Here is a 21,381-nt window from a genome sequence, read left to right as displayed (position 1 = left end):
GCTTTTGTTTCTTGTGTTCTTATAACTGTTCAATTTCTGATTAATTTCCTGATTTTAAAAAAAAAGTTGTTAAAATGTAATCATACTGCTAAAGGATCTGTTGATTTTCATAGTTGGGCTTGGAGTTACTATGAATTTGAATGAAGATAGACCCAAAATACTGGAGTAACTCAGCGGTCTGGCAGCATCTCATAAGAAAAGAAATAGATGATGTTTCGGGTCGAGACGCTTCTTCAGACTGAGAGTCAGGGGAGAGGGGAACTATAGGTATGAAAACGTTCAGAACAAATCAGAGCCGGCACCAATGACCAAGGAAATGTGGAGCATAAAATGGTCCTTGTTGGCTGTGGAAGACGTGGTCATGAAGGCAGATATGGATGCAAAACGTGGAACTAGCAGGGTGACTAGGGTGGGGGAGGGGTGAAGAGAGGAAATGCAAGGGTTACTTGAAATTGGAGAAATCAATATTCATACTGCTGGGTTGTAAATTGCTTACGTGAAATATGAGGTGCTATTCCTCCAATTTTTAAATACCTTTAAATACAGTTGAACTGCTTTCCCTGAGATTTAATCCAAAGAGCAGCTTGAATTGAAGTTTTACTGTTCGTAAAGTAAACGCAACATTTTTTTTTTAAAGAGCCCCTGAATTGTGAACAGAACAATGCTGGGCTCTGACTAATTTCCTTTTGTTTCCGGAATGATTTATTTAAGATGGTAGTTATTCTCTCTGCCTGGCTCTCTCTCCTGTTCTGAAGAGTTTTTGGTGATGTTTGATCCTGGAGATAAGCAGCCCAACTGGGAAACTATTGCTATGGTAACGGGCTCAAAGCAACCTGAGACAATTCATGTTAAGGCAGCACCCCCTCAATTTGATGACTCAAGCATTTAATTTTCAATGTCGCCCCCTTAACCTGTTCCCACGCATGCACTACTCTTAAAGCTCTCCTCCCAGCATTACGAGAAGATGCACAAATGGAATTCTGCTCTGTGATTAATGGTGCTACCATTAAGTTGTACCGTCTTGGTGGGTTGAGTCATTTCGTGCTGGAAAGGGGTGAACAATGGGGTTGCCAGAATATCAGCATCTGAAATTCTGCTTTTATCTTCTGGGTTTTAACAATGGTGAGAATTGCTTAGAAACATAGAAACATAGAAATTAGGTGCAGGAGTAGGCCATTCGGCCCTTCGAGCCTGCACCGCCATTCAATATGATCATGGCTGATCATCCAACTCGGTATCCCGTACCTGCCTTCTCTCCATACCCTCTGATTCCCCTTAGCCACAAGGGCCACATCTAACTCCCTCTTAAATATAGCCAATGAACTGGCCTCAACTACCCTCTGTGGCAGAGAGTCCCAGAGATTCACCACTCTCTGTGTGAAAAAAGTTCTTCTCATCTCGGTTTTAAAGGATTTCCCCCTTATCCTTAAGCTGTGACCCCTTGTCCTGGAAACCAATGCTTGATTTGTCTTGGTTCATTAGCTGACATGACAATGCCAGGGGTCCCATTGAATTGATAGTTGGCAGCATCAGAGATTGCTAAAGGGCAAATTGTCTGTAGAGATCTTCAATCTTTGTGCGCAGCTTTCTGTGAAGTTATTGAATGCTGCTATTCCTGCTGACTGTAAAGGGCCTGTCCCATTATACGAGTTTACCCAAGAGCTCTCCCGAGTTTAAAAAAAAAAGCAAACTTGTGGTAAGTACGTAGCGGGTACGTCGGAGCTCGGGACGTCTCTTAGTGGCTCGTAACGCTAACGATAGTTACTGGGGAAACGCGGTAAGCTTGTGAAATGTTTTCAACATGTTGTTAAATGTTCACGAGAGCCCCGAGTACCTACGAGTGGCTATTGCCTTAATTCTCCGAATTCGAATCAGAGGAAACTCGGGAGAACTCTTGAATTAGCTCATACAGTGGAACAGGCCCTTTACCAATGCAACTCCTCTGCTCCAATTATAATGGGGGGGGGGGGGGGGGGGGGGGAGAGATGACTGGCTATTCTGAAACTCAATCCACCAGTAAATTAGTTCACTGCCCCTCATTGTTCCCATTAGATACTTTTTATTTGCAGGTTGATTTCAAATTTGATTTGAAGATCTGTTCCAAATGTGTTTTTTTTGGTGTATAAGCAATGCTCCAGTTTGAACTGTGGTCCAATGCTGTGATGGGCGTAGTTTTATTCTTAATCATTGATATTCCTATCTGCAGTAATCATTTTCTGTCTTATTATATGCAGTCCTTTTATTTTCAGTGTAAATTGCAAGTAATTTTGTTTCATTTCCCCAGGCCTGCTGAGGACATGCTGTTAATAACCACATTGCGAGAGTCTTTTGCAAAATAGAGAATGTATGGATGAAGGCTAGATAGTAGATTCTATAATTGCTACATCGATTCACATGGACAAGTGTTATACACTCCATACACACCAATTAGATTTGGAAATGGAGCTAATAGCACAAAGAGTCCTAGTCATACAGCGTAGAGACAGGCCCTCTGGCCCAACTTGCTTACACCGACTAGCATATTCCAATGAATCTAATTCCACCAGGCTGCGTTTGGCCCGTATGCCTCTAAACCTATCCTATCCATGTACTTGTCTAAATATTTCTTAATCATTGTGATAGTACCTGCCTCAATTACCTCTTCTGTTCCATAAACCTACCACCCTTTGTGTTAAAAAAATAAAATGGAATTTAATAGGAACCCAAGTTATCCCTTGGGTTCCTATCAAATCTTTTCCCCCCTCACTTTAAACCTATATCCTTTGGTTCTCAATTCCCCTCTTTTGGGCAAGAGAGACTGCGTTTACTCGATCTATTGCATGACTTTGCACACCTCGATTGATACCACTCATCCTCCTGCACTCCAAGGATTAGAGACCTAGCCTGCTCAACCTCCCCCTATAGCTCAGCCCCTATTGTCTTGGCAACATCCTCCTAAATCATCTCTGCACCCTTTCCGCTTGACAAGATCTTTCCAACAACATGGTGCCAAAAACTGCACACAATACTCTATTGGTGGCCTCATCAACATCTAACATAACTGCAACATGACAACACAACTCTATGCTCAATACTCTGACTGATGAAGGCCAATATGTCGAAAGCCACCTTGACCACCATTGATTGCTATCCACAATGCCACCTTCAGTGTCATCTGCAAACTTGCTAATCATGGCTTATAAGTTCTCATCCAAATCATTGATATAGATGACGAACAGCAATCTATACCGAACCCTGAGGCACACCACTAGTTACAGGCCCCCAGTCCAAAAAATAGCCTTCCACCATTCTGCCTCCTTTCATGAAGCCACCTCTCCCATGGGATCTAACCTTCCAGAGTGGCCTACCATGCAGAACCTTATCAAATACTTTGGTGAAATCCATATATGCAACATCGACAGCTCCTTCTGGTCACATCTTCCAAAAACCCCCCCAATGTTTTAGATCGAACTTTTGGCCAGAGTTTGAAAAGCAAGTTATGGAAAAGGGAAGAAAAAGAAATGTTTGTGAAGGCGTGGAAACCAAATAGTAGTGGTGCCTGCTAAATGAAGTTAGGAGAAAACATGTTAATTGCTGTTTGTCTAGACATCAGTGGGAGTTGAGGGAGATGAATAGAAATAGGAATAATGGGGGAAAATGTTAGAGCTACAGTTTAGCTTATTGTCACACGTACCGAGGTACAGTGAAAAGGCTTTTGTTACGCGCTATCCACTGAGCAGAAAGACAATACGTGATTACAATCGATCCATTTACAGTGTATAGCGTTGGGTGCAAGGTAAAGCCTGCAAAGTCCAATCAAGGATAGTCCGAGGGTCACCAAAGAGATAGATAGTAGTTCAGCACTACTCTCTGCTGATGGTAGGATATTCAGTTGCCCGTTAAACTGCTGTGAAGAAATTGTCCCTGATTCTGGAGGTGTGCGTTTTCACACTTCTATACCTTTTGTCTAATGGGGCAGAGTGCAACTTGTTCTTGATCATGCTGCTGGCCTTGCCGAGGGCGTGAGATATAAATCAAAGATCTTAGAGCAGAGTAAGATCGTTCACTCCACAAAAAAGCCGTAGTAGCTGATGGGTAATCGTTAGCGACATTGCCGTAACCGGCTTCTGTCATGGCGGCGTCATCTATAAGTGGAGCGTATTGCTCAACTATAATTGCATGGTTCTTCGTAAATGCAGCAGTTCCACATTTTAATTATTTTTTTTAAATGTATATGCGCTCTAACAATAGTAAAAAAGACTGCGGTAATTGAAATTATCGGAATTACTATGGAGGCACCTCTGCGATTCCTCTCATGAACATTACATTCCCCCCCCCCCCCCCCCCCCATCTGAAAATTTTATCTGGGGCTTTAGACTGAGCTAATCGTCCAGAGGGTTGATGGATTTTCTTTGCTAAAGGATTAACTGCGACCCTAACAAAACCTCAAATCCTCTGTACGCTGGATCAGACATCTCAGGGCAGTTATTCGATCTTCACGATGCTGTAGCGTAATGTCAAGGGTAGACACAAAATGCTGGAGTAACTCAACGGGTCAGAAAAAGGGTCTCGACCCAAAACATCGCCTGTTCCTTTTCTCCAGAGATGCTGTCTGACCCGCTGAGTTGCTCCAGCTTTTTGTGTCTATCTTCGGGTTAAACCAGCATCTGCAATTCCTTCCCACACCTTAATGTCAATATGTTTCCGAATTTATTGAGTGCAACGTTATCTTTTCCCATTTTTTGGAATCAAAGCTTCATAGCGTGTGATTACTAAATTGCAGACAATTTTGCCAAATTCCAGGCTACCATCGTGTTGTGAACTTATGATTGTACTCTATGCCTGTCCAATCCATGTACCTGTCTAAATGTTTCTTAAAAGTTACGATATGTAAAAAGGTTGCCGACACCTGGACTAAACCTGTCCCGCCAGCCTTTGTGTTCATATATATATATTTGTGGGATTACTGAATGGCGGAAGTCACGCTCCATTGCGTACTGCACGTCAGTCCATTGGATTTTGCAGGAGTGGACCATCTTGCTCCGCTCTATGATCTTTGGTTTAATTGGAGTCAATAGAAGGAAGGTGGTTTGTGTGATGGTCTGGGCTGTGTCCAGCTGAATTAACTGAAATTTTAAGCTATGGAACAGTGAAGTTGATCGGAATCCAAATTGAAGGAGAGAGACTGATGTACCCAGGAGTTCAAGCAGCATCTGTGAAATGAAAACACACAATTGTGTTAACATTGGTGCTTTATGGCATTATCAAAATAGGCTAGTTCTGACATAAACTGAAGAGGCAGTTAATTTTAAATAGTTGAATCTTGAGGATTGTAATGTGTCTAGTTGGTAGACGTGATGTCATTCCTCAAACTGGCCATGGAACCGGCAAAAGACAAATATTAGAATGGGAAGCGGGCAATAATTCCTAATTGGATCATCTTGTGGCGGCTCCTAAGGGTCGTCCCATTATACTGCCGAACCCCTCGGCACAGGAGTGGTGCAGTCCGGAGGCGGTCCTTAGCCGGAGGGTATAAAAGGCAGGGTTTGGGTGCCATCTTCCCCTGGTTTCGTCTTCCCCTGAACCGGGAGGAAATAAAGTATAGTGCTTCTCAAACTGCGGACTACTTGCCTCATTCTGAGACCCACGCACTACATTGGTGACCCCCGACGCTCCATTGGCATCATGATGGAGACCGAACAAAGCCCTACCTCCTCACACGCCAGCCCGACCCTGTCTCTGGACGCGGTCTCCGTAAAACTGCCCAGCTTCTGGACCACACGGCCGCTCATCTGGTTCCAGCAGGCGGAGGCCCAGTTCAACCTGCGGGGCATCACGGTCGGAAGCGGGCAATAATTCCTAATTGGATCATCTTTTCAATCCCCAATTTCATAAGAACACTTGCTTTAGTACAGACAGGGCTCTCACTTAACTTTTTTTCCCTGTTGCCAGCTGGGCAACCTCGGCAGCTTTTTAGGTTGTCAAATGACAGTTTAGGTGGTCATTTAAGACGGCTTGCATGACGCGTGCGATAAGTGCTCGGACGAAGTGCGTATTTACCAGTTGGAATTATGGTCAATGAAGCATTCACATATTATTTCTGCTTCAAATAAAGTCACATGCTAAACATATTCACCAATCAAGACATGATATATAACCACAATGACATGCAGCAATTATAATACAGTATCTGAACTCTTTTTACATGTTGCAATTAATGTGATTTCTATTATCTCTTTCCACTTCCAAACAAAAATCTGGTTGGATTATACAGCGTATGATCAACCTTGGTGAGATCAAGTGCAGGCTTGGCGATCGCTTCGCATAAAACCTCCACTCAGTTCGCAATAACCAACCCGAACCCCCGGTGGCTCAGCACTTCAACTCCCCCTCCCATTCCATATCCGACCATTCTGTCCTGGGCCTCCTCCAGAGTGTGGAGGAACAGCACCTCATATTTTTCTTGGATAGTTTACACCCCAGTGGTATGAACATTGGCTCCAATTTCAAGTAGTCCTTGCTTTCTCCCTCCTTCCCCTCCCATTCACAACTTTCCCACAGCCTACTGTCTCCGTCTCTTCCTTTCTTTTATCTGCTATCTGCCCGTCCCACCCCTCCCGACATCAGACTGAAGAAGAGTCTCGACCCAAAACGTCGCCCATTCCTTCGCTCCATCGATGCTGCCTCACCCGCTGATTTTCTTCAGCTTTGTCTACCAACTGGATCCCACCACTGACCACATCTTCCCATCTCCTCCCCTGTCGGCTTTCTGCAGAGACCGATCCCTCAGTAACTCCCTGGTCAATTCGTCCCTTCCCACCCAAACCACCCCCTCTCCTGGCACTTTCCCTTGCAACTGCAGGAAATGCTACACTTGTCGCTTTACCTCCCCCATTGACTCCATTCAAGAACCCAAGCAGCCTTTCCGGGTGCGGCAGAGGTTCTCCTGCACCTCCTCCAACCTCATCTATTGCATCTGCTGCTCTAGGTGTCAGCTGCCCTACATCGGTGAAACCAAGCGTAGGCTTGGCGATCGCTTCGCCCAACACCTCCACTCGGTTCGCAATAACCAACCTGATCTCCCGGTGGCTCAGCACTTCAACTCTCCCTCCCATTCCGAATCCAACCTTTCTGTCCTGGGCCTCCTCCATGACCAGAGTGAGGCCCACCGTAAATTGGAGGAGCAGCGCCTCATATTTCGCTTGGGTAGTTTACACCCCAGCGGTATGAACATTGACCTCCAATTTCAGGTAGTCCCTGCTTTCTCCTCGGCTTCCCAGGTCTCCCTCAGCCCACTGCCTCTGCCTCTTCCTTTTTTCTTCCCGCACTGAATCTGATACTGACATCAGTCTGAAGAAGGGTTTCGCCCCGAAACATTGCCTATTTCCTTCGTTCCATAGATGCTGCTGCACCCGCTGAGTTTCTCCAGCACTTTTGACTACCCACAGCTGATGATGTGCTGGCCGTGGTTGCGCGCATGTGCAGGGGGTGGATATACAGGCCGTGGCAGTGCACATGTGTAAGGCGGCCTGCCGTGCTGAGCGGAGACCCGAGAGCCGGACACGTATGATGGGCGGAGATGGAGCGTGACAGAGAGAGATATAGAGAGGGGGCCCGCTCAGAATTAAATGATAGGTGTCCCGGGTGCTTGCCAAGCCGAGCAAAATGGCATGGCTTTTAGGTTGCCCGGCAGGACTGTAGATTGACATTGGCACCCGGGCAACCGCTAATTTGGAGCCCTGACAGATAGGGAAGCCAGTGTTCTTCCTCCTAGGAGTTAAAATGTCAAATACTAGAGGCCATTGCTACAAGAAGAAAGCGAGAAAGTTTAAAGGAGATGTGCTGACAAATTTTGTTTACAGGGAGTGGTAGGCGCCTGGTGGTAGTGGTGCAAGAAATCCAATAATGGCGATTGAGAGGCATTTAGCAAGCACATGAACACAGTGATGGAGGGTACATGTCACGTGCAAGCAGATCAGATTGATTTATCTTGGCATTATGTTCAGTACAGACATCATATACACATTTTTTGAAGGTACATAAACATGTTTTTTTCTAGTTTGTTGCGCAGTAAGCTTCTAGAGAAACCGGTTAATTCTGCTAATTCTATTTGTGGTTATTATTTCTAAATGTTTCCCACCACTGAAGTTAAACTGACAAACAGCACCTCGTATTTCGGTTGGGCAGCTTACTCCCCAGCGGTATGAATATTGACTTCTCTAACTTCAAGTAACCCTTGCTTTCCCCCTCTCCCTCCCTTCCCCTTTCCAAGTTCTCCGACCAATCTGACTTCCTGATTACATTTTATCTCTGCTTTATTGTTACATTCTCATAGCTAACAATGATGTATTCTACATTGTTCTTGATATCCACCCCTTTGATCTCGTTCTCACACCTTACTCTTCCTTATCTCTGTATCTCCCCTTCCCCCTGACTCTGTCTGAAGAAGGGTCTCGATCCGAAACGTCACCCGTTCCTTCTCTCCAGAGATGCTGTCTGTCCTGCTGAGTTACTCCAGCATTTTGTGTCTATCTTCGGTTTAAACCAGCATCTGCACTTTCTTTTTTAACAACCACGTAACATGCATCAATCTTTGTCCTTGGGCACTAACTCCATATCTGATTTAGTTTTGTTTATTGTCATGTGTATTGAGGTACAGTGAAAAGCTTTTGCCTGCTAACCAGTCAGCGAACAGACAATACATAATTACATTCGAGCCATTTACAGTGTGTATATATACTTGATAAGGGAATGACGTTTAGTGCAAGGTAAAGTCTGGTCAGAGATGGTCTGAGGGTCACCAACGAGATAGATAATAGTTCAGGACTGCCCTCTAGTTGTGGTAAGATGATTCAATTGCCTGATAACATCTGGGAAGAAATTGTCTCTGAATCTGGAGGTGTGCATTTTCACACTTTAGCCCGAAGGGAAAAGAGGGAGTGGTCAGGGTGCAACTCGTCCTTGATTATGCTGCTGGCCTTGTCGAGGCAGCGTGAGGTAAAAATGGAGTCAATGGAAGGTTGGTTTGTGTGATGGTCTGGGCTGCGCTACTGGTACTGGTCTACACTTAATTTGGAAGATCCCGATTATAGGGAGTCATACAGCACGTAAACTGGTCCTTCGGCCCAACTCGTCCATGTCGACCACGATGCTCCATCTGCAATTTGTATCATTCCTTCAGCAATCTGGGATGTATCCCATTTGGACTGATAAATGTATCCACTATGTACAGATTGCTATAATGCTTGCAAAAATCAACCATTTTGTCTGGATTTCTAATTACAGGTGCACAACCTTTTATCTGAAAGCCTTGGGACCAGACACTTTTCGTAATTCAGAATTTTTCGGCTTTCGGAATGGAAGATTTTTAGCGTAGATTTTAACGGCTGGCGCAGTGGTAGTGCTCGGCTCATATCCGCAAGGTCGCGAGTTTGCGCCTCGATCCCGGCAGTTACTCGATCGCGAGTTTGAGTCTTCAATATAGTTTTTTTCTTGCAGAATAGGAGAGAATAGGGAGGGTTAGGCTGGGATCATTCTCTGCGAGATGATCCTATCTCTGTATCTTATAATTGTAAGGAGCAGAAACTGCCACATTGATTCATGCCATGTGCATTTTTAATAACAGTCTCTAACCTGAAATGATTAGTTTATCTGTTTCTTGTCAGTTAACCATTCCTTTACCATGGTAATGTATGTATTCCAATCCAATGAGCTTTGATAGAGGCAAGGTTACTGAGCAGTAAAACCTTTGAACATAGGAAACCCCAAAAGAGCCTCCTAAGCCATTTTAAGTACATTGAACTAATTCCAGAAATAGCAGTCAAGTGAAAACATTTTGTTACTCTGCAGTTCAAATTTAATGTCCTCGCAAAGCTAATTAATAGTTTCATCTGCTGAATACCCAAATTAGCATGAAAATTACAATATCTCTGATTTAACCGTGTGCACGTTATTACATTGAATCCTTCTGAGCATTGAGCTGGATTATGTTGGCCCCAGCCCACGTCTTTCATTTATCAGGTGAACAGCTCCCCCAGCGCTCGGCAGGTCCTTCTGCCAGCATCCATTAGACCACAGGTATTGAATTGGCAAAAACTTGCAGGCAAACCCATTTCCTTTGATGGAAATATCAAATATTAGTGGGCATAGCTTCAATGGAAGAGGGACAGAGTTTAAAGATGATGTACAAGACAAGTCTTTACACTTGAGATGATGAGTGCCTGGAACATGCTGCTGGAGGTGGTGGTGGAGACAGATTAAACAGTGGTATTTAAGAGACCTTTGGATAGGCACATAGATGTCGGGAATGGAAGGAGATGGGTTATGTTCAGGCAGAAAGGGTTAGCCTTGGCATCTTGTTCGGCACCAGCATTGTGGGCCAAAGGTGCTATTCCTGAGGTGCTATGTTCTACAAAATTCCTAATAGCTTTCTAACTGCTTGTGCTCTTTCCATTGTTCCAAAATGTCTGATGTTCCAAAATCTCCAGGGATGTTGCCTAACTTGCTAAGTCACTCCAAAGATATACAGGTATGTAGGTTAATTGGCTTGGTGTATGTGTAAAATTGTCCCTAGTGTGTGTAGGATTGTGTTAATGTGCAGGGATCGCTGATTGGTGCGGACTTGGTGGGCTGAAGGGCCTGTTACTGTGCTGTATCTCTAAACTAAACTCTAGCACTTTGTGACTAAACCGTTGATCATTCATTTTTTTAGTGTGGTTCTGAAACACATCCCTTTCAAATGAGTAGTGTTATGTTAGATGTGCCAGTCACAAAGGGGCAAGATGTGAAGCATATCCAGTCCTCCAGCTCAAGAGCTTAAGATCCCGTCACTGAATTCTGCATTGGGTATCATGGAACTCAATAGTAAGTCTCATGGTTGCTTAAACCTACCTGATCTCCTGGTTGCTAAACACTTTAACAGTCACTCCAATTCCCACACTGACCTTTCTGTGCTGGGCCTCCACTGTCAGAGTGAGGCCCAGCACAAATTGGAGGAACAGCACCTCATATTTCACTTGGGCAGCTTACCCCCCAGCGGTATGAACATAGACTTCTCTGACTTCAAGTAACCCTTGCTTTTCCTCTCTCTCCATCCCTCCCCAGTTCTCTGACCAGTCTGACTGCCTCCGAGTACAGTTTATCTCTGCTTTGTTGTTACATTCTCCCAGTTAACAATGATCTATTCTACATTCCCTTTGATCGCATTCCCCTTGTCCTGTTTTCACACCTTACACTTCCTTATCTCCCACTCCCAGTCTGAAGAAGTATCTCCACCCAAAATGTCACCCATTCCTTCTCACCAGAGATACTGCATGTCCCCTCCAGCATTTTGTCTATAAGAAGGAAACCAACTTGATGATGATGAAACTTTATTGTCACCTGCACCTAAGTACAGTGAAATTTGTAATTTTTGCATACAATCCAGTAAAATCATACTATAGATAAGCACAATCATAAATAAGTACAAAAGTGCAATGATAGTAATATAATAGTTGACTTCACCAAAAGCACACAAAGCGTCACCACTTTTTATGGTGTGCACACAGTTTTAAGGTTCTTAAGAGTGCACTCTTATCTTGGCCTTGAAGGTCCGTTGTCATAGTGGCACCTATCCTCTCCTCCTGACCATCACCCTTTATCCAGCATTCATCGCTGACTCCACCCAGGTTCCCGGTTGTCAAGATTAAGCAGGAGACGAGCCTCAAACGACTCCAGGGGGGGTTCCTGGTCCCGCGGCGGGCGATTCATGCCTGCTGTTGAGGTAAGGCCGCAGCTCGCCGGGAGCTTTAAGGGCACTGCAATGTGTGAGGGCATAAGTCCATGATGTGCTGCTATATGACCTGTAGCTGCCCAATGATCCTCCATGGAACTGCTGACCCTCAGGCCAATGTGTTTTTGCATCCATTTGAAAGGTTATTTCCTCAATAGATTTTATCCTGTTTAATAGTGAGGGAAATGTGTGTAATAAATACAACATTATTTGTATATTTGTACATAATGAGGCAAAGGACATCAGCAGAGGTGGGTTGGCCTGTTATGTGGTTTGGTCTGTACTACTGCAGACAAAGCTTTCCCGATACCAAAGATTAAAATCTGTCAGTTGCCGTTTATAGTTTTTTGGACTATATTCATCTTCAATGTTAGGGCAGTTGTAGAATTGGGATAGACAGTTGTGACATCTGTGAGTTGTTCATTTGCTGCTGTTTTATAAAGCTGCCCTGCAGCCTAAACCCAATTCAGAATGGGATGGATAAATTAACAGATTTGTGTTTAGTTAGGTCATGTTTAATTGGCAGTAATTGCTTCTTGTTTGAGACCTATTAAGTTCTAAACCTCATCTACTTATGGTGCCTTTAGGCAGAGGAACAGTACCAGGGCTCTGCCTAAAAAGGATATCCCTCTGTATCTGTTAATTCATGCAGGAGCAGGGGTATGAATTGATGGCCAATCTACGCATCCAAGGTGATTGGAGCTTAATGCAACTTACACAGCAATACTCTGTCAAGGAACAGATGGAGAAAATGTGAAGCTGCTGCAGATAATGACAAGAGGATCCTAGCACCAACCACCATGGGTGAGTCTGCGGAAATACTGGTACCTTATGTTGGCTGTGCATTATTTGCTTTCTTCCACTTGCCCACATTGTGTGGGTCATGAGACAAGTGCATCGTTTCAACAAAAATATGCTGAACGAATGTAGTTTAATGTTTGCAAGGGAGTTCTGGAACAAGTTTGGGTGGAAACACGCTGTGGGCCGAATGGCCTATTCCCAGGCTGTACTGTTCTCTTATGTTACATAGGAGAGATTAGAGCTCTGATGAATAGCTCTGGGAACTGTATTTTTCTGTCAGAATAAACTCAAAGTTAGGGGTGACCCCAAATTGTTGAGAACAAAATTTCTCTGGAAAGATAATTTTCTTTTTGGGGGGAAAAAATTGCAACAATGACTTAACTTGCAATTATGCCATCACGATCTGTTACACCAATGTTAAGTTGACAACGCAGTGAGATACTCGTGCAGCAATACTTTTCATCAATGTATCGTAGAAATTATCAAAATAGAGCCCACGTAATCACTGATAGCGGTGACAATTGTGCCTGGAGACATACATTGAATGCATCGGAACAATAAATCTTTCTCCAAAGTACTAGGACCTTTTACAAGTAGAGTTAAATATGTCAGGTCAGGGGGAGTTTCCCCAGCCACGGGTACCATGTAACCCCGCGCTACCTGCTCTGTGATCAGGAAGTCGGCGACTAAACCGTCTCCCCCACCTGGTTTGCTAGGTGAGGAGTGGGCTGTGGCCCTCCAGCAGAACCAAAAACAAGACCTGTCAAAGTGTGGATGAACACTTCGCTAGACGTTGCGATCACTGTCATACATAGCATTCATTATAAGGCTTGTTGATGTTTTCGAAGATGATGATGATAAATAAGAAGGCCTCGCCTCTCATCGGATTTGTGATACTGATTACTGTAAATCTGGGAGGAATGGATTAGGGCTCGTGTTAGTTTACTGTTTACCAAAAATATAATGTAGGCTTGGGCTATGCTAAATTATAGATTTGGCACGTGAAGAGGCGAGAAAGCCGAGATTGAGCTGAGGTATCAGCTGTCTTAATGAGTATCGTTTAAAAGTTGGGAAACATTGAAGTGTCATTCTGGTAATGTCTACAGTGGGGCTGTGCATGGTTTAATGAATTAATATGTGACTGATTACTTTGTATCGTAGCCATCTGTACAAAATTTGATTCCATTGCTACATTACTTTCTCTCCAAACCTGGTATTGAAATAAACTCCTGAGACATGAAGAGAATCACAGGCAATGTCCTCAAATCATTGCAGGATAATAATTCTGATTAAAATAATCATTACATTCCCAATTGTAAGGGGTTTGTTGCGAAGTCGCTTTAAATCCTGGCATGTTGCGTCATTACTGTTTGTTGCGAGTCTTGCGGGAATGCAGTGGGGATTTCAAGATCTTGTGCTTAGAATTAATCTGACAGGGTTATTGATGTTTCTAACAGTAGATCAGTCATTGGTTCCTTTTAATTGGCGATAAATGATTGCCTTTTCACTTGATGTCACATTGTTAAAGAGCAGTTGTACGTTCCACTCGAGTTTTATGGCCTGCATGAATTTAAAATGAATTCAAAATCCACTATACCATTGCTTTTCATCCTGCATACATTGTTTTGTGCTGACCATCACATATTGCACTGACAGTTGCAGTAATTAAATAAATATTTGCGTATAATGAATCCATCTTAATGAATAGATGTGTGGCAGCCCATTCAGCATCTTGTGTAACCTGTGACGTGATTGGGTGCAGCACAAGTGCACAACAGCATTTGTCTCTGTGCTTATGCCTCCAAAATGTGACAGGACACTTCAGATTAATCAATGTGCCTGCATCACTAAACTGCTGGGTAACAAGTGCCATAAAATTCCTCTACTGTCTTCCTGTTCATTGCTCATAATTACCTCTTTTCTCTTAAATTGTCCTACAATGCCCTCCCCAACCCTTTAAAAAAACGTACTGACTCGCCCCGTCCTTGAAAACTGCCATCTATCTGCAAATTCCATTCGTTCACGAATCCCTGATGCCTTGATATGCCAACTCGTTTCCTTTTCAAATCGCATATGGAATGCATCGACAAAGTTTTCTACTTTCAAGTTTTGTTTTGAGATACAGCTGTGAAACAGGCCCTTTGGCCCCTGTAATCAGTGCCAACCAGTGATCACCCTGTATACTAACACTACTGACAATTTTTACAATTTTACCAAGCCAATTAACCTATAACCTATAACCCCGTCTTTGGCGTGTGGAAGGAAACCGGAGCTCCCGGAGAAAGCATTTGCAGTTCACTGGGAGACCGTACAAAATCCATACAGCCAGCACCCGTGGACAGGATCGAACCTGAGTCTCTGGCGCTCTAAGGCATGCACTCTACCGTTAAGCCTCCGTGCCACCCTACTATAGTGACAAAATGTCCTTTATCAATGCTACACATCCCATGTGATTCAATAAAAACAATAGATGTTAGAAATAAAGACACAAAATGCTGGAGTAACGCAGTGAGTTAGGCAACATCTATGAAGGTGATATTTTGGATCAGGACCCTTATTCAGACTGAAGAAAGGTCTTGACCTTTGTCCATGTTCTCTGGAGATGCTGTTAATCCGGCATTTTTATTTGGTAAATCAGCATCTGCAGTTCCTTTATTACCTAAGTGGTAATACTTGGTTACGTAGCATTGATGGAGAAAAACAGTTAAAGTTTTGGGCCAATTCTTTGATAAAGGGATGTAATTAACCCGTCTTCAGCTTTTTTTCATGATTGGTCATGTTATCTTCTCTATCCCCATTCATTTCTTGAAGCCTTTGACATTGTATTGATCTAAAACTCTGTAGCTTATTTCCCAGCACCATATCACCTATCATGAATGTAGATCAGCATCCAGCCCAAAAAGGCTTCTTTTAAAAATTCATAGCATTTTTTCAAATCCTTTTGGAGGTCTCTTCTTCATCATTCTGTGCATCATTCTGAAAGATCCACCATTTTTATACATACCTGATTTTAATTGCTTCACTTCTAAACTCTGGGATTCCCTCCTTGAACTCCCATGTTGCTTCTATATTCCTTCGCTCCGTAGATGCTGCTGCACCCGCTGAGTTTCTCCAGCTTTTTTGTGTAACCTTTGCTTCTATATTAATTCTGTTGTCTTAAATGTTTAGTCAAAGCTGGAGTAACTCAGCAGGTCAGGCAGCTTCTCTAGTGAAAACAAATAGGTGTTGTTTTGGCTCGAGACCCTTCAGACCACTTTTGGTTGGTTTCTAAATTTGAAGGAGATATTGGGTTTTATTCTATGAAGAGATATACAAATTATATTTGCTGTGATATGTGTTCTGGCTCATGGGTAAAAAGACACTGCAGGTGCCGATTTACACCAAAGGTAGACTCAATGCTAGAGTAACTTAGCGGGTCAAGCAGTATCTTTGGAGAAAAGGAAGAGGTAACGTTTGCGATCGAGCCCCTTCTTCAGACCTGTTCTAGCTCTCGGTATTCGCAACCTAAAAGAGTTTCCTTTGAAGCCATGAATCAAAATGGTGCAGTCATGTGAATTGTGGATATTTAGATCTTTTTTGTATTTGCACGATGTCCTGTTCAGCTTCTGGAGATGAAGACGGTGATGATTTGGTAAATGAAAATCAAAAAGCTTCGGGTCCTGGAAATCCTAAAATAAAAGTGTAGGATAGTGTTAATGTGCGGGGTTTGCCGGTCAGTGCAGACTCGGTGTGCCAAAGCGCGTTTCCACGCTGTATCTCTAAACTAAACTAAAACTATAATAGAAAATGTTGGTAAAGCCTAGATCAGATAGCAACTGTGAAAAAAAGGAACTATGAATGTTTCAGGTCCCCCACCTTTCTTTGGAACTAGGAAAGAGAGAAAACATGAAAACAAAGGAGGATTATGGGGAAACAGGAAAAACAAAGGGAATGATTCTGTCAGGGAGATACCAAATGAGTTAAATTAGCAATTGGATTGAATGGCAGATGCATGTGTTTCAGGGTGGGTTTAAGAAGTCATTCTATCTCGGCATTCTTTCTTTTATTTTGTTTTGTGTGGTAAAACACGTCTGTACTTGGTCTATTCATTTACGTGAAGAACTGGATGAAGAAATGTGATAAATGTTTTATATTGGAATGGTAACACAAAGATTGCAGCACACATCTTCACTTTAGACTTTAGAAGTACAGTGCAGAAACAGGCCCTTTCGGCCCACCGAGTATGCGCAGACCAGCAATCAGCCCGTACACTATCCTACACACGAGGTTATTTTACACGCCATTCCGGAAGTGGCGGCGCTGTGAAATGGCTGCGGCTCGCCTGCAGTCTGTCTGTTTTAACTTTTTTTGTGTTTTTTTTTGTCTAGTTCAGTTAAACTTTTGGTTATTAGGTTGTGTTATGTGTGTGGGGGGGGGGGGGGCTGAAACAGGGTTTTCTGTCTCCCTTCGGGGGAATGCGACGACTGTCGTATCCCCCTTCTCTTCCCTCGCCTGAGCCGAGGCCTAATGGCAGAGCTGGCGGCCTCCAACCTGCGACCGACCTCGAGGCTCCGGAGGTAGAGCCAGCCAGGACTCACCCACGCGAGGCTGGCCATCTTCGAGCTGCAGCGACGTTCGGGCAGCGGCACGACTCGGCACTCCGGTGAGGGCAGACGGCGCGGGGCGGAGACAGTGCTCCGGTGGCTGAGGCGGCATTTTGGTGGCGGTGGCCTGAATCCGGGGCAGGCCGCGGGCCAGTGGACGACATCGTCGGGGGCTCGCAGGTCACAGGCTGGTGCCTGTTTTCCAGAGCTCCCGTGGCAACAGCTGCGTCCGCTGGACTGGAGGGCGGCAGCTTCGACCACCCCAGGGCCGCGGAGCTTGAACCGCGGGACTCACTTACCATCGCCCGGTGGGGTATCGCCTCAGCGCAGAGGGAGAAGAGGAGGGAAGAGACAGTAACTCTAAGACTTTTGCCTCCATCACAGTGAGGAGCTGCTTGGCGAACTCACTATGGTGGATGTTAATTTGTGTTTATTGTGTGTTGTTATTATTACATGTATGGCTGCAGACAACAACATTTTGTTCAGACCGAAAGATCTGAATGACAAATAAAGGATTCAATTCAATTCAATCAATTTACAATGTTACCAAAGCCAATTAACCTATAAACCTGCACATCTTTGGAATGTGGGAGGAAACCGGAGCAACCTGAGAAAACCCATGCGGTCACAGGGAGAATGTACAAGCTCCGAACAGACACGACCCATAGTCAGGATCAAACCCGAGTCTCTGGCACCGTAAGATAGCAATTCTCCTGCTTCACCATTTTACTGCCCAATCTATGTCAGTGCTGAATAGATTGTAAATTGTAGCCTCTTCAAGACATGAAAACTCCATGCCAATGTTGCATGCTACTAACTAATCTCTGTGTGCCTGAAGGCCAGAAGCAAAAATACTACGTGAAGGGTCTGTGTTCAGGAGCTGAGCACCTCATAATTGGTTCGTTGACTATGGATGGTGTGCTGGGAAGTCGTTGGGCCTGTGTACTTGGAAATCGTGGTTTATTATTTACAGGACATTTAATGTAAATGGAAGACTAAATCAGTCATTAGAATAAGCCATCATAAATGCCACGTGCACGAATAATAAACAGTTATAACAGCCCTTTGTTGTGATGTTAATGACTATTAAATCTGCAAACAAAATGCTACTGGTGATTGTGATCTACATGATTATTGATAGACAGACTAAACGGGATGCAAATGTGGGGATTATTTTGCTGTTGTTTTACAATATTCCAGTGTTCAAAGCAGTAATTCCTGCAAATTTATGCTCATATGAATGGACATTACAAGGAAAAATATTGCATTATTAGGTCAAAGCTGTGTGTTTACAGGAGCCCTGTCTAGCTCTATTTAGTTCTCTATTTCTCCTTTACGCAAATAACGAGATGCTAGAAATCTGAAATAAATTTAAACAATGAAAATATTCAGCAAACCGTGCAGAATTTGTCAAAGAACAAATAGTTAACATGGAATAACTTAGATGCCTATTTTTTCATTTAAGAATGGATTTGTCGAATGGATAGGTAGGTACTACAGGACTGTTTGAGTGTCTCTTATACTTTAATTTTTAAAGTCCTAAGATATGACTGCCTGTTTTCCTGGAGATTTTTTTGCATGCCTTCCACAACCCCTATGCCTGCAACAATTGAAAAATGAGTAGGTTCTGATGGAGACACGAGGAACTAGAGATTCAGATTTACAAAAAAGTATTTGGCTAGTTCAAGAGTTAAGAGTGTTTTATTGTTATATGTCCCGAATTGAACAATGAAGTTCTTACTTGCAGCAGCACAGCAGATGAATAAAGACAAACAGACAACTTTTTTTCCCCAAGTTCAACATTATTCTAACTACGAGATGCAAATGTTTGCAAAAAGGTATTTTATCAATGCACTGATTAGTTTTATTTTTTCCTAACAGACTTGGATATTAGTTTTCAATTTCTGGATGCCCTGGATCAATAAATTTGGAAAGATAGTAACTTCATCCTAGTTGTATGACATTGTGAACAACCTGCTCTTTGGGGCACAATTAAATTCAGCTATGTCACATATCTGCTTCAGGAATCCCCATCTCATTATTTAAATAATGTTCCCCAAAGTGTGTACAAAAACACATTTTGTGTTCCCTGTAGATCCTATGCACCTCAGAGGCTAGTGCTAATAAAAGCACATTAATATCAGCTTCTAAATATGTTCCTTTTTGCTTCCAGGTTCACCCTTCTCTTCTCCCATGGGAATGCAGTGGATTTGGGTCAGATGAGCAGTTTCTACATCGGTCTTGGCACCAGGATCAACTGTAATATCTTCTCCTATGACTACTCAGGGTATGGAGTCAGCAATGGGAAGCCTTCTGAAAAGAATCTGTATGCAGATATTGATGCCGCATGGCAGGCATTGAGGACCAGGTAGGTTTTACTACTTGTATTACTGAACCTTGTAGGAGATCAATACTTGAAGTAAAAAATTCTCGTTTTGCTGCGGGCTCCTGTATTTTGAGTTTGAGGTTATCCATTTTGGTGGCAAAAACAGTTATTATCTGAATGGTATCAAGTTGGGAAAAGGGGAAGTACAAAGAGATCTGGGGGTCCTTGTTCATCACTCACTGAAAGTAAGCATGCAAGTACAGCAGGCAATGAAGAAAGCGAATGGCATGTTGGCCCTCATAACTTTAGAAGTTGAGGATAGGAGCAAAGAGGTCTTTCTGCAGTTGTACAGGGCCCTAGTGAGACCACACATGGAGTATTGTGTGCAGTGTAGGTCTCCAAATTTGAGGAAGGACATTCTTGCTATTGAGGGAGTGCAGCATAGGTTCACAAGGTTAATTCCCGGGATGCCGGGACTGTCATATGTCGATAGAATGGAGCGAATGGGCTTGTAGACGCTGGAATTTAGAAGGATGAGAGGGTATCTTAATGAAACATGAGATTGTTAAGGGATTGGACATGCTAGAGGCAGGAAACGTGTTCCTGATGTTGGGGGGAGTCCAGAACCAGGAGCCACAGTTTAAGACTAAGGGGTAGGCTATTTTGAACAGAGATGAGGAAAAACTTTCACCAAAGAGTTGTAAATCTGTGGAATTCTCTGCGTTAGGCCAATTCTCTGGATGTTTTCAAGAGAGAGTTGGGTAGCGCTCTTAAAGATAGTGGAGTCGGGGGATATGGTGAGAAGGCAGGAACGGGGTGCTGAATGTGATCAGCCATGATCACAGTGAATGGTGGCTCAGGCTCGAAGGGCTGAATGGCCTAATCCTGCACTTATTGTCTATTGTTTGTCTATTGAGTTATAATGTCTGTTAAGGTGCTGGGATATAGGGAGAGAAAATGAGAGTTTCCAAAATGAAGACTACAAAATCAGAATACACGATGCTGCTTCTCCAGTTTGTGTGTTGCTTCACTTTGGCAATGAAGGTAGCCTGGGATGGAAAAGCCAGTACGGGAATGGGAAGGTAGTTAAAATGGTGGTGGTGGAGGGGGGGTCCCTGAAGAAGGTGAAAAGGGGTCTGGATGGGACAATGTGACCATTGGTGGGTGGAATCATGTTGAAGGTGATGGAAATATCAGGGAAAGATGTTTCAGAAGGAACTGCATATGCTGGAAAATCAAGGTAGACAAAAGTGCTGGAGAAACTCAGCGGGTGCAGCAGCATCTATGCTGCGAAGGAAATAGGCAAATTTTCGGGCCAAAACCCTTCTTCAGACTGATGCGGGGGTCGGGAAGAAGAAAGGAAGAGGAGGAGCCAGAGGGCTGAGGGAGAGCTGAGAAGGGGAGGAGACAATAAGGGCTACTGGAAATTGGAGAAGTCAATGTTCATGCCGCTGGGGTATAAACTGTCCAAACGAAATATGAGATGCTGCTCCTCCAATTTCCGGTGGTGCTCACTTTGGCCATGGAGGAGGCCCAGGACAGAAAGGTCTGATTCGGAATGGGAGGGGGAGTCGAAGTGCTGAGCCACCGGGAGATCTGGTAGGTTATTGCAGACCGAGCGGAGGCATTCGGCGAAATGATCGCCGAGCCTACGCTTGGTCTCACTGATGTGGATAAGCTGAGATCTAGAGCTTGAAGACAGCCAGCCTCGCGTTGGTAAGTCCTGGCCGGCTCTACCTCCAGAGCCTCGAGGTCGGTCGCAGGTTGGAGGCCACCAGCTCCGCCATTAGGCCTCAGCACAGATGGGGGGGAAGAGAAGGGGGATACGACAAGAAAGTCGCATTCCCCCGAAGGGAAAGACAGAAAGCCCTGTTTCACCCCCCCCTCCCACACATAACACAAACCTAATAACCAAAGGTTTA

General features: G+C 43.9%; 1 protein-coding gene across 1 annotated transcript in view; it reads left to right on the top strand.

The window, feature by feature from the left end:
• Nucleotides 1-21,381, top strand: part of LOC129711373 (alpha/beta hydrolase domain-containing protein 17B-like) — a 72,893-nt gene that overhangs the window by 15,364 nt on the left and 36,148 nt on the right. The window contains exon 2 of the mRNA XM_055658991.1: nucleotides 19,307-19,501. Coding sequence (XP_055514966.1) covers nucleotides 19,307-19,501 — 195 coding nt within the window. The remainder of the gene's footprint in view (nucleotides 1-19,306; nucleotides 19,502-21,381) is intronic.

Source organism: Leucoraja erinacea, chromosome 29 (assembly GCF_028641065.1).
Source record: "Leucoraja erinacea ecotype New England chromosome 29, Leri_hhj_1, whole genome shotgun sequence".
Taxonomy (NCBI): Eukaryota; Metazoa; Chordata; class Chondrichthyes; order Rajiformes; family Rajidae; genus Leucoraja; species Leucoraja erinaceus.
This window is presented reverse-complemented; position numbering and strand designations above follow the sequence as displayed.